At 33.9% G+C, this 12,999-nt stretch overlaps 1 protein-coding gene across 1 annotated transcript; it reads right to left on the reverse strand.

Moving 5' to 3' along the window:
• Positions 1–3,854: 3,854 nt before the first annotated feature.
• Positions 3,855–4,886, reverse strand: LOC102004271 (olfactory receptor 51G2-like). Its single transcript, XM_005380489.1, has one exon. The coding sequence runs from the start codon at positions 4,884–4,886 to the stop codon at positions 3,855–3,857; it is 1,032 nt and encodes a 343-aa protein (XP_005380546.1).
• Positions 4,887–12,999: the final 8,113 nt, after the last annotated feature.

Below are 12,999 nucleotides of genomic sequence, written 5' to 3' on the forward strand. Positions count from 1 at the left end.
CCAAAAGAAAAACATTCCGATCCAGATTGCTGCACCCTGGAAAGTTATCTTTTGAAACTGATGGAGAAATAAGATACTTCTATGACAATGATCAACTCAAGAAATTCATGACCACCAAACCAAGCCTACAAGAGTACTGAAAGATATTCTACAAAGAGATAAAAATGACCACAATTTCAAAACCAACAATAGAAAAGAACCAATAAGCAAGGAAAGCAATTAAACAGAAGGGGAAAATACAAAACCAATAGTGGGAAAATAACATGACAAAGATAACTCAATACATATCAATAATATCCATTAATAAAAACAGACTCAATTCACCAATCAAAAGAAACAGACTGGTAGAGTAAATCAAGAAACAAAATCCAACAACATTGTTGCATATAAGAAATGCATTTAACTCAAAAGAAAATTCATAGACTGAAAGTCAAAGAATGGAAAACAATATTCCACGTGACAGGAACCCAGAAAAAAGCAGGAGTAGCTATTCTATATGTAGACATAGTGAACTTTGAACCAATAATGATCAGAAGAGATAAACAAGGTCACCACATGCCTGTGAGAGGAAAACTTCAAGAAGAGATAGCAATCATAAATATATATGCCCCAAATTATGGAGCACCCAATTATATAAGGCAAATTTTAACACACATGAAAAATCAAACAAGTAATAATACAATTATAATTGGTGATTTTTAACCCCCCATTGTCAGGAACAGATAGATTAAGTAGAGAAAAGATCAGCAAAGAAATAACAGAACTAAACCAAACTTGTGAACAAATGGACTTGCTAGACCTTTACAGAGAATTGTACCCAACAACTTTGGAATACACATTCTTCTAAGTTGCACAGGGGGCATTCTCTAAAATAGACCACATACTAGCACAGAGAACATGCTTAAGTAAATGCAAAGGAATTGAAATTATCCCAAGCATATTATCAGACCATAGTGTGATGAAACTGAAAAGTAATGATAAAAGAAATCACAAAAATTCCATAAACACATGGGAATTAAATAACATCATCCTGAACAAGCAATGGGTAACAGAAGAATTTAAGAACAAATTAAACAATATTTACAATCAAATGTAAATGCAGATATAAACTACTGTAACCTGTGGGATGCAATAAAAGCAGTCCTCATAGGACAATTTATAGCAGTGGATTCCCAAATCAGGAAGACAGAATGAACACAATTAAACAACCATATGCTGAACTTGAAACTTCTAGAAAACAAGGAGTCAGTTAAGTCCAAATCCCTAAAACGGGAGGAAATTATAAAGACTACAGCAGAAATTAATGCAATTGGAACTAAGAAAACAATGCAAAGAATTAATGACTCAAAGACTTGGCTCTTTGAAAATATGAATAAAATTGATAAACCCCTAGCCAAGAATCGCCTTTCAGACAGGGAAGTGGGTCTTATCAAAAAAATCAAAGAAAAAACTGAAATATATGCAATAAGGAATGAAAGGGGTGAAATCACTATAGATCTTGTAGAAATTCAGAAGTTCATCAGTACCTACCTAGAAAATTATACTCTCATAGGATGGAAAACACAAAAGAAATGGTCAGATTCATAGATACATATGAATTACCAAACCTGAATCAAGAGATATAAAAACATTGAATAACCCAATATCAACCAATGAAATTAAAAATGTAATAAGAAATTTACCATCAAACAAAAGTCCACGTCCTGATAGATTCACAACTGAATTCTACAAAATATTTAGAGAATACTTAACACCAATTCTGCTCAAACTCTTTAAAGAAATAGAAAGGGAAGCAATTCTGTCAAACTCATTCCTGGAGTCCAGCATTACTAATACCACAACCAAAAAAAGACCCAACCAACAAAAAGAACTATAGGCCAATCACCCTAATGAACATAGATGTAAAAACTCTTAATAAAACACTAACTAATATAATATGGAAAATCATCAAGAACGTAATACACCATGACCAAGTAGGATTCATCCCAGGAATGCAGGGACGGTTTGATATATACAAATCAATAAATGTAATACACCATATCAACAGAGGCAAAGATAAAAATCACATGATCACCTCAACTGATATAGAAAAAGCTTTTGACAGAGTCCAGCACCCATTCTTGGTAAAAACCCTACAGAAAATCATGATAGATGGTCTTTACCTCAATCTGATCAAAGCCATCTACGACAAACCAACAGCCAGCATCATACTAAATGGACAAATGCTGAAACCTTTCACTGTAAAATCAGGAAGAAGACAAAGATTTCCACTGTAACCACATCTACTCAATATAGTTCTGGAAACATTAGCCAGAGCAATTAGACAAGAGAGATAAATAATAGGAATGAGGATTGGAAAGAAGAAGAGAAATCACTATTTACAGATGACATGATCCTCTGCATGGAAGACTCCAAAAACTCTACTAAAAGACTGCTAGAATTCATAAACAAATTCAATAGCACAGCTGGATACAAAGTCAACCCTCAATGATAATTAATAGCATTCCTGTACACAAACAACAAACACACTGAGAGAGAAATTAGGGAAACTACAACTTTCATAGTAGCATCTAAAAAAAGAAATACATAGGAATCAATCTAACAAAGGAAATAAATAATCTATACAGTGAAAATTACGGTACTCTGAAAAAAGGGATCGAAGAGGATTTCAGAAAATGGAAAGATACTTGTTGCTAGTGGATAGGTAGAAGTAACATTGTGAAAATGGTCATACTCCCAAAACTGTTATACAGATTCAACCAAGGTACCATTACAATAGGAAAATGGCACTAAATGTAGCACATAGGAAAATCGAACCATGGAAAGATGCAAGGTGCATATATTCAAACGAGTATAATGTATACATATTGTTAGGTGAAATTTCTTGAAAATTTCATGATTATTAGAGATGTTCTAAAAGCAGCCACATATTATTTTGCTAAATTTAGTCTAAAATAACTACCTAGTTACTGTGTCATCTATTTAAGAGATTATTTAGGAGATTATTCTCAGCATGATCTTGTGAAGGTGCTTAATCTCTATTACACATGAGATTTTAGTTATGGAGTGAACAATAACCTTTATTGCTTTATATGAGTATCAAGAATTTTAATTAACTATTATTTCGGTATGGAATTTTTTTTTCATAAAAAATATTAAAAAAGGAATTTTATTTCCACAACTACAAAAATTAAAGACTCTAAGAACAGGTCAAAGATGCCATTATTGTACTAACTAATGTGTGAGAAAAGACAGATAAGAAAACAATTACTGGCCTTATACTCACTTAAGAAATGATAGTCACCTTCTCTGAGCCTTAGCATCAGCCATACCAATAACTAAACAGCTTTTTAAAGTTTTCCTTCTTTAAATGATTTTATAAGAATTAGTTATCTCAGTGTAATTTCATTCAACTGGAATAAGAAAGTACTGACCTTACTCAATACAATTATTATATATCTATGCTTCTCTAGAAGTGACAACTTATTTGCCGTAATAAACTATAGAAAGATCAACGAAGAGATGTCTCCTACTTAGAAAAACCATGTAAATATTGATATAATGAATGAGGAGTTACTGAATTCGAATGAATCACCCAACAAAAATATAATGAATAAATTAATCCTTAAAAAGCTAAGGACAATTTCTTGGTGATATTTTGTAAAATAAAGTGAGATTGAAAATAGCATCAGAAATATAAAATGAAAAGCAAGTGATAAATTTTAACAGTATCTAATGATGAAAGAAAATTACAGCTTATGCAATTTGGGGACCATGTAACAATTTTTTCTATATCAATGTAGAGATACATGTAAGACCACATTTCAGAGAGCATATCAGAATGAAGATTAAATTCATTTAATAAGATTTAAGTTATAAATATGACGAGATTTTTCTAACCCTTTTTTAAAGAAGGGTTTCAAGATTTCATCTCGAATCTGCTTAGTTTTCAGGACATACACAATGGGGTTCATCACAGGAGGAATGAGGAAGTGCATGTTGGCCAGGGTCACGTAGATGTGGGAGGGAAGCCTTGGGCCAAAGCGATGCAGCATGGACAGGCAGATCATGGGTGTGAAGAAGAGGACCACGGCACACAGGTGGGAGATGCAGGTGTTGAGAGCCTTGAGGCGCCCACCATGGGATGCAATGCTCAGCACAGTTTTCAGAATCAGCACGTAAGAAAGGAGAATGAGGAGGAAGTCAAGTCCCATGGTGGACAGCAGCACAAATAGTCCATATATGCTATTGATCCTGGTATTGGAGCAGGAGAGCTTTATGATGTCAGGATGCAGGCAGTAGGAATGAGAAAGTACATTGGAGCGACAGAAGCACAGCCTCTTCAAAAGGATAGGCAGGGGTATCTGTACTGTCAAAGTTCGAACCTCAATAGTCAAACCTATCTTGGCAATCGCCCTGTGAGTGAGGATGGAAGAATAGTGCAGTGGACGAGAAATGGCCACATAGCGGTCAAAAGCCATGGCCAGAATAACAGCAGACTCAACATCCTGGAAGGTGTGAATAAAGAACATTTGAGAGAAGCAAGCAGGGAATGTGAGCTCTCGCACATCCAGCCAGAAGATGCGCAGCAAGGTGGGGAAGGTGGAGAGTGACAGGCCCAGATCAGAGGCAGCCAGCATGGCCAGGAAGAGGTACATAGGCACATGGAGGGTGTGCTCCCTCCAGATAACTGTCATGATGGTCACGTTGCCCACCAGGGCAATGAGGAACATGGCACAGAAGGGTATGGAGATGCCAATGTGTGCAGCCTCCAGCCCTGGGATGCCTGTGACCAGGAAGCTGGAGAAGATGGTGCTAGTGGTGTTGACTGGTAGTGTGATCTCAGGATAGCATACTTGTCCTAATGAAATGTCCCAGAAACACATGTTAATGTATGATTGTGTAATTTTTATATACTGAGTATATCCTCTAGGCTTTTTCATTGCTGAACTTAAAAATAATCTTTCCTATCATAGATTCTGTGCCTTAACAGAGGAAATAATACCTTGTTGTTTGATCATGTTATTTCGAGCTATTATATAATTGAAAGAGAAAGAACAAATTTTATTTCTACTGTGTAGCACTTTACAAATCTACTTTGCTTTCCCTACATAGTTTATAGCAAAAGGTTAGTACTTGTAGGCAAGTAGACAAATGGAGTCACAGGAGATAAAGCAGAATTAATAGCCCCTTACTTGTCTACCTCAGAAAGCCATAGTTTTACTTATCCTCTAGGTGAAGTATAAACATTATTTTTTTCTGTGAAACCTCTCTCCACAGCTAGGGTGCCTTCTCTCTCATGTGTCGTCCCTATCACTGCTGTTGTTTTAATCAGAATGTATCATGTATTTATTTCTGTATCATCTGTCTCAACTACTGTGCATTTTCAAAGGGATAGATACATTTTAACCACTTTCTCATTGCCAATACAGTATAGTATTTAGAAATATTTATTGACTGAATTAATAAAAGTATGCCTCTACTAATATCCATCGAGAAGTGGTGTTATCAAAGGTTCTTTCTCTGTAGTGTGCTCCAGGCCTTCAACCCTGTGGACCAGTTTCATGTTTGCATATGATTGACTGCAACAAGTCACAGTAACACACTTGAGTTTGCCAAACAAAACCTCCTAAATTATAGAACCAAGCACTCAAGAAATTTCCAAAATTTACACATATCTTGTCCTTTGTATTATCAAATCAGGTTGTAATTCATGACAGTTTTGAAGATGAGAAAACAGGAAGACTAAACAAAGCAGCTGATAAGCCATGTGACATGTCTTCACAAAGAGAAGGCACAGATGAACACCACTATCTCCTCTTCACTTTTCCTTGCTTCCCCTCAATCATATTTTTTTAAGGAAACATAAACCTAAAGTACAGTGTGACTAGAGAGATGTATGTGGAGACTGCTCTTTTTTCTGCTACTCTTGGACACTTAGTACATAGGTAGTTTATATTCCTTTTATGTCTCATATGAATATCTGTCATTTCTATTAGATGCATGTGTCCCTGGAGAGCCATACATCTTTCTGTGTATCTTTCTATGTCCCCACAAATTTTCATGCAAGGCTTAACATAAACCGGGTTTAATAAATACGATCTGCGAAGATGATCATTATGCAGCCCATGGCCTCTCCCTTGGCTGACGCATCCACACCACTTAGTGCAAAGCATCATAACATAAGTGGCGCTGTGAGGAACAATGAGGCTGGAAAGCAGGGCAGAGTCCAATCACAGAAAGCCTCATATGCCGCAGTAATGCAGATTTAAGCCTGCAGGAATTCAGATCCATTACATTTTCTAGCATGCGTCTCTCTGATATCGATGTGTTGTACATTTCAGAGTCCAGTCGGACCTACAGATGCTTTGACTTTCATGACTTTTATCTTCACAGAACTCCTGCACAGAATTTCTCCTTTTATATAGACTAAAGAGAAATGATTCCTAGAAACAGGAAGGCATTTTGATTTTCAGTTTTACTGTCCTAAGATTATTAAAAAATAATCTGTTAAGTGAAGTTTTCAATAAAAGGATGTAGAGTCTCAATTTTCTTTTTTTATTTTAGAGAGAAAAGAAAAAACAATGAAAATGATGCAGAATTTCAAAACAAGAAAATAGGAAATTAACAATGGTTATTATATTGAATACTGTTATCTTCAAAGTAGTGGCTCACAAGATAGTTAAGGGAATGTCAATTTTCTACATTATTAGTAACATATTATTCTAGAATTTTTTTCAGCCTTGGCCAGAAATGAAAAATGTTAGGCTACTTGTTTATAACACGTTTTGATCTGTTGTTTTATTTCTTCCACTGAGAGATGAATGTAGAAATTAAAAGTATATGATATCGTTTGGGAAATGTTTTTTGTATTTGAAATAATAATTCTGTTTCTGGTCCCTAAGAATAAGCTTTGATGTTTTGGGGATGTATTTTTATTATTTTCCACCAATTGACTTTTATTTACAGTGTATAACAACTCATATCATTTGTGACAAATTCACCCTATTTAAAGTGACATTATATTTTAAAGAGAAAAGAAAAAAATAACAAAAACAAATACATAAACAAAACAATAAAAATGATACTGAATTTCAAAACAAGGTGATAGAATATTAACAATGGTTTTTATATTACTTAATGTTATCTTCAAAATGGTTGCACATACAACCAGATATAGACATGTAAGACTGATCAAAAAATCATACATTAACAGTTCTTTTTAATTTTGTCTTCATTGTTGTTTTGTTAGCTTTCTAAACCTTTAAAATAAAAAATGTGCCATTATATAACTTGGGAAAAATTGTGATAATTAGCAACTTACTTAGTAAAACATGGTTTCTCTTAAACTGTTCACATAAGATAATAAAAAGAAGAAATGTTTCTATAAAATTCACAATGTAAAGGTCACAACTATAGATATTTATTGCTTATCCATATAACATTTATTGCTCATCCAAATAACTCCTAATTTTATGGAGAAATTTTAAAATTTTACTTAATAATGCATAAGGGTTCTTTCATAATGACTATAAATGTGCAACAGTGAAAATTTGTTTCCAGTCTATAATTAACAAGAATATTGGGGCTGGGGATTTAGCTCAGTGGCACAAGCACCTACCTGGCAAGCGCAAGGTCCTGAGTTCGATCCCCAGTACTGAAAAAAAAAGAAGAAAAAGAATTATTGTATTAGCCTACTTCATAGATTAGGTTCAGTACTGATCATTTGCTCTTACTTTATTTAGCCAAATCCTTGACGCATGATTTTGTCCAGATGCCTAGCTCCTAAATAGATTTTAAACTTATATCAAATATAAAAACTAGCAATATGAACTACTTTCATTAAAAATAAGACATGTATTAGATATCTACCTATAATGTACAATATGTAAGACATACAGGACATCTCCATTATAATATGTATAATTTACTTATCCTAGACAAAACATGTGCTGAATATACTTGGGTCTCCTTCCCACATATTTCATGGCACACACATTGTCAAAGCTCACCTCTCAACACTTTCAGTGTTCATAAAACTGAACACGTGTTGCCTACATATGCATGTTTCTATGTAATCCTCCTACATACAATTAAACTATTAAATATTTCATACACTAATCATAAAGTCTTTCCCCTTCGTTTGTTCACCAATGTCATCACTATATTTTTGTGAATCTTTCTGTAAATACACACTTCAAAATCTTCATTCCCACCTGGGCATGGTGTACACTCCTAGAATCTCAGAATTTTGGAGGCTGAGGTCAGAGGATCACCCTGAGTTCAAGACCAGCCTGAAATGCACCGCGAGACCCTGTCTCAGAAAAACCAAAGAAAACAAAAATCTTCATTTCCCCTCTGGGAGCATATAACCTATTGCTTAGATGCAGTAAGTATTTCTCCTGTGATCTACTTAAAAAGACCCTTGAGTCTGAGCGAATCCTAGAGAAAAGGATAAAAGATTCAAGGCCTCATCTTCTTTGTTTTGATATCAAGTGTAACAATTATAAGGGCTCTGCTTGTTGCTCCCTTACTTCATTTCTAACATTATTAAATAGATCAGAATATCAACCTAGGTTAATTTGAGGGACACTTGCAGAAGGGACTACAGTGATTATTTAAATTTTATGTTATATGGAAAAAAGAACAAAAATTAATAATTTCATTGGCTCCATGAGCATATTCCCATTTATTTAGGGGAATATTTAGAATTTTACATGGTTTTATAGATCAGGTTTAGAAAACTCATTTTCCATTCGAGAATTATGCACTCTGCCATGTGTGTGTGTGTGTGTGTGTGTGTGTGTGTGTGTACCACCTGGACTCATCTGCTGCTTGATTTCTTGTCAATGTCTTGTTCATGGATTCTTTGTCTTTTCAGAATCTAACCTCTTTGGCCTCAAAAAATGCTTATGTTTAGCAGTGAGGTTATCCTCAAAATGAAAGCTATAAGTATGGATAGTATTTGAGTTCACTAGTTCACAAATGCTTTAAACCCACTTCATTCTATGGGGTTCACAGACACTTTAGTTTCAGTCTAAAGAATTAGGATGATTTCACAGGAAAAAAAAAAAAAAAAAAAACACTTCCCAAGATTCTGTGATTCCTCTCCCCAGTAACTCAAAATTTCTTTGGACCCAATGTTGGTTTCAAATTCAACTCAAGAAAAGCTTGATTTTTTTCTCACCTGGTACTTGAAACACCATAGTTGCTAGAGTCCTGCAGAACAGATTTCTTTACTGTGTCTAGGACCGGGAATGCCCGTGACCTAATTTGAGGCACCTTCTTATTAAGGCAGCTCTCTCCTGAGAATAGAAACCTTCAGAAATTGCCTTTTTTCTTGACCTGAGAATTATCATTAACTTCTGTTACTCCCGAGGGATCCTACAAAGTTAGCCCAAGTACTGGATGATTTTGCATTAGATGAGATGGAAACTAAACCAATCGATATAATGTTTCACATAGGTATCACTGTTTACATTAACTCAATTCTATGCATAATCAGTTCAGAAATGTACTATACACATCGTAGGACCCTTTACATTTTATGCAAAATATTTGAGGAAGTCAGAAAAGTTAATTTCACTCAATGTTCCTCACTGAACTTGAGTAAAAATTTAATATATATGTATACACGTTGTAGACATGAAACCCTCTTAAGTATGTATAGAAATTGCTTTAGTGTTCTGAAGTGGCCAACTAAATCTGCTTTTTTGCCACCATCCTTTATTCTCCTAGTATACCACTTACCTTCCACAAAATATATTGTTCAGTGGAACTTTGTTCACATGGACTTGTATGTCATGAAGGATGTGCTTTTTTAAAATATCACTACAGGGGCTGGGGATTTAGCTCAGCGGCAAAAGCGCCTGCCTGGCAAGCGCAAGGTCGTGAGTTCGATTCCTGGTACCGGAAAAAAAGACAAAAGACAAAAAAATAAATAAATAAATAAAATATCACTACACTAAGGTCAAAGACATTTGAAGCATTGGTTAATATTCAACTAAAGAAAAATAGAGGGAAGTAAACATATGTACATAAACAAGTGCAAGTAAAATGTGGAGTATTAATAAATAGTTGCCTCTTTGGCAATATTGCAATTTTGGTACTGCACTATAGTTTTTCAAACTGTTCCCATTAAAAAAAAATTGATAAATTGCGCATACTAACACTGTGCATTATTTCTTAAATCTGTATTTGAATTTACAATCATAACAATAAAAATTAACAATTAATGTGGCTTCAAAATTATAATTTTAATAGTATGATGTGATATTAGAAAAATTTTCCAGCTAACAATTAATTTATTTTTATGGAAGAAAATCAATTGTAAAAGCACCCGAGAGCACAGGTATTTAAATTAGCTATTAATTTGAATTTTCAATGTAACACACTCTACAATAATTTAGTAACAATAGTAAGCATGTTTTAAAAGTTTGTTTTATTGCTATTTTTATTTCCATTTTTTTCTTTTTAAAAAAAGGCAAAAATATAGTAAGGAAAATAGAAGGTACTGTTGTTTTTTTTCTGTGAAATAAAATCCCAGAGAAAGAGTTTCCACTTTTATGAAACTGAATTTTAAGACATACTTACACACTTGGAACATTAATAAAGTATTAGATATATGGTTTACAAATAAGTTTTTCTATTGTGTAGGTCTTTTATACTTCTGATGATTATTTCAATTGCTATGCAGTTGTATTTGACATTTTCTTCTTTCTACCTTGTGGCTTATACTTTTAGTGTTATAGCCAAGAATTCATTTCCAAGATCAGTATCAAGAACTCAGTACACTCTGCTTTTATGTTATGAAATTTAACATTGTAATGAAAATATTTTCCTTAAGTATGATTCCTCCATTTTGGAAAATATTACTCAATGCTATTATTTCCACCTCAATATAGTTATTTATGTAGAATAATTAAAAATCTGAATTCCTTTTACCATAATATAATTTTTAAAAATTGATGGGGAAACATCTCTTTGGTTGAAATTTGAAGTGATTCTCATTTAATCAAATATTTTTTAAAAAGCTATCAAGAAATGAAGGAAGACTTTTGAAACTCAGTGCTTACAAAGCCATTTTGGGAAAACTGGGGTAGTTCTTAGGGTTTACAGATACCCAATTCATTACAAGCCAAAGAAACCTGGGGTGCTTGAGGAACCAAAAGAAAAGGGATACCCTAAAATTTATATGTATGTACTAACCGATAACAAGCCTCATCTCAGGTTTCTCTCTTTATTCTTTCTTTTTATCTATCTATATTTCTTTCTTCCTTCCTTCCTTTTTTTCTTTGGTTATTTGAGACCAGATTTCATTATGTAGATCAAGCTGGCCCTGAATTCACTATATAACCCTTGTTAGACTCAAACTCACAGTGATGCTTCTGCCTCACTGCTTCCTCTCCTGAGTACCAAAATTACAGGTGTGCGCCACCATTCCCGGTTCATCTGAGATTTCTTAGGACAACATACACAAAATCCAGTTGAACAGGTGTATGTAATAAATCAATACTTTCATTATAATTCTATAAGCTTGATTACTTAATCAAGCTAAATCTAATAAAATTGATTTTGAGATTTGAAATTTTTCATCTAAAGGTAGCTCAGAGTCTTTGTGTTTAGATGAAAAATTATGCTTTGTCTATCTCTCACCCCTCTAGGTTATCAATTCTGGCTATTTTCATAGCCTTGTTATTTTCCAGATTTTGTTCACTACAGGCAACTTGTAAATATGCAAATTATATGTTACTCTGCATAGTTTCAAATGACCTTTCATTATAAACCAGGGAAAGTCAAAAGAGTTACAGATACCATATTGCAATGATATGCACACATTCGTCTTTAGAGCAGCCCAACCCATAACAGTTAAATCATGGAAGCAACCTATATGCCTATCACCAGTTAAATGGACAAGGAAAATGTGAAATACATATATGAGAGAGCTCTACTCAGACATAAAGAAGGATAAATTTGAGTCATTTGTAGGAAAATGGATGTACCTTGAGTCCATAATGCTGCATGCAATAAATCAGACACAGAAACTTACAGATCAGATAGTTTCTCCTATATGAGAAACTCAAAGTATAAATAATTAAAAGAGTAAAATAAAGGGTAGATGATAGAAAACAGAGAGATAGATTTTGTGGATTTGGAAAGGAGTCTAGGAAGGAGGAGAGACAGGAGGAAGGATAGGGGAGGGAAAAATGAAAAGAACCGAGAAGGGTCTGTACCAATACCCCAAAATAAACATATTCACCATGCAATGCAAACATACACTGGTCAAATTGTTTTTAAAAATGTAAACTTGTAGAAAGAAAACAATTATGTTTTTATTTGCAACTAACTTTGCAGTGTTTTTATTTTATATACATCAGTATTATTTCAACATTCCCTTTAAAACCATTCCTTCAGAACACATTACCTTTTGAGCAGCTTCCATGCTGTCCCAATGAGAATACACTAAAAACATTGAATAGATGCTATTTTTCTATCTTTGTGAGACTGTGATCTTTAAAACTATTTTCCCACCAAGCAATTTTAACAATTCCTTGTCATGGATTTTCTACACCATAGTCAGCATAGAAATAAATGAAATAATTCTACTGGGGAAAAGGAAACCATGGCTGATAAAGTGTGCAAGGTGACAAGTCACAGTGACAACAATGACCACAAAGGTGGTGCAGTTTAATGACAAGCAATGAGAAACTGAAACCACACCCAGATTTTCAACCTAAATTCCCTTTTTCCTATGACCCATGTCACAGTGTAAGCCAGGAAATATCTTCTAGTCCTTCTTCTCATTTCAAAGCTTTGACTACTTACCCTAAAACATACAGAGTAACAGATAATGTACGTAGAATCTATCAACCATGGAAAAAGAAATTTTTGGAGAAAAGATATTGTAATTTGCTTGCCAATAAAAGTAATGTTAGAAAACAAAAGTGTGCATTAAACACAAGTAAATTTGTGAAAGTAATGATTTCTCTTTGGTACATA

The sequence above is a fragment of the Chinchilla lanigera genome, unplaced genomic scaffold (genome assembly GCF_000276665.1).
Source record: "Chinchilla lanigera isolate Chin_1 unplaced genomic scaffold, ChiLan1.0 scaffold00013, whole genome shotgun sequence".
Classification (NCBI taxonomy): domain Eukaryota; kingdom Metazoa; phylum Chordata; class Mammalia; order Rodentia; family Chinchillidae; genus Chinchilla; species Chinchilla lanigera.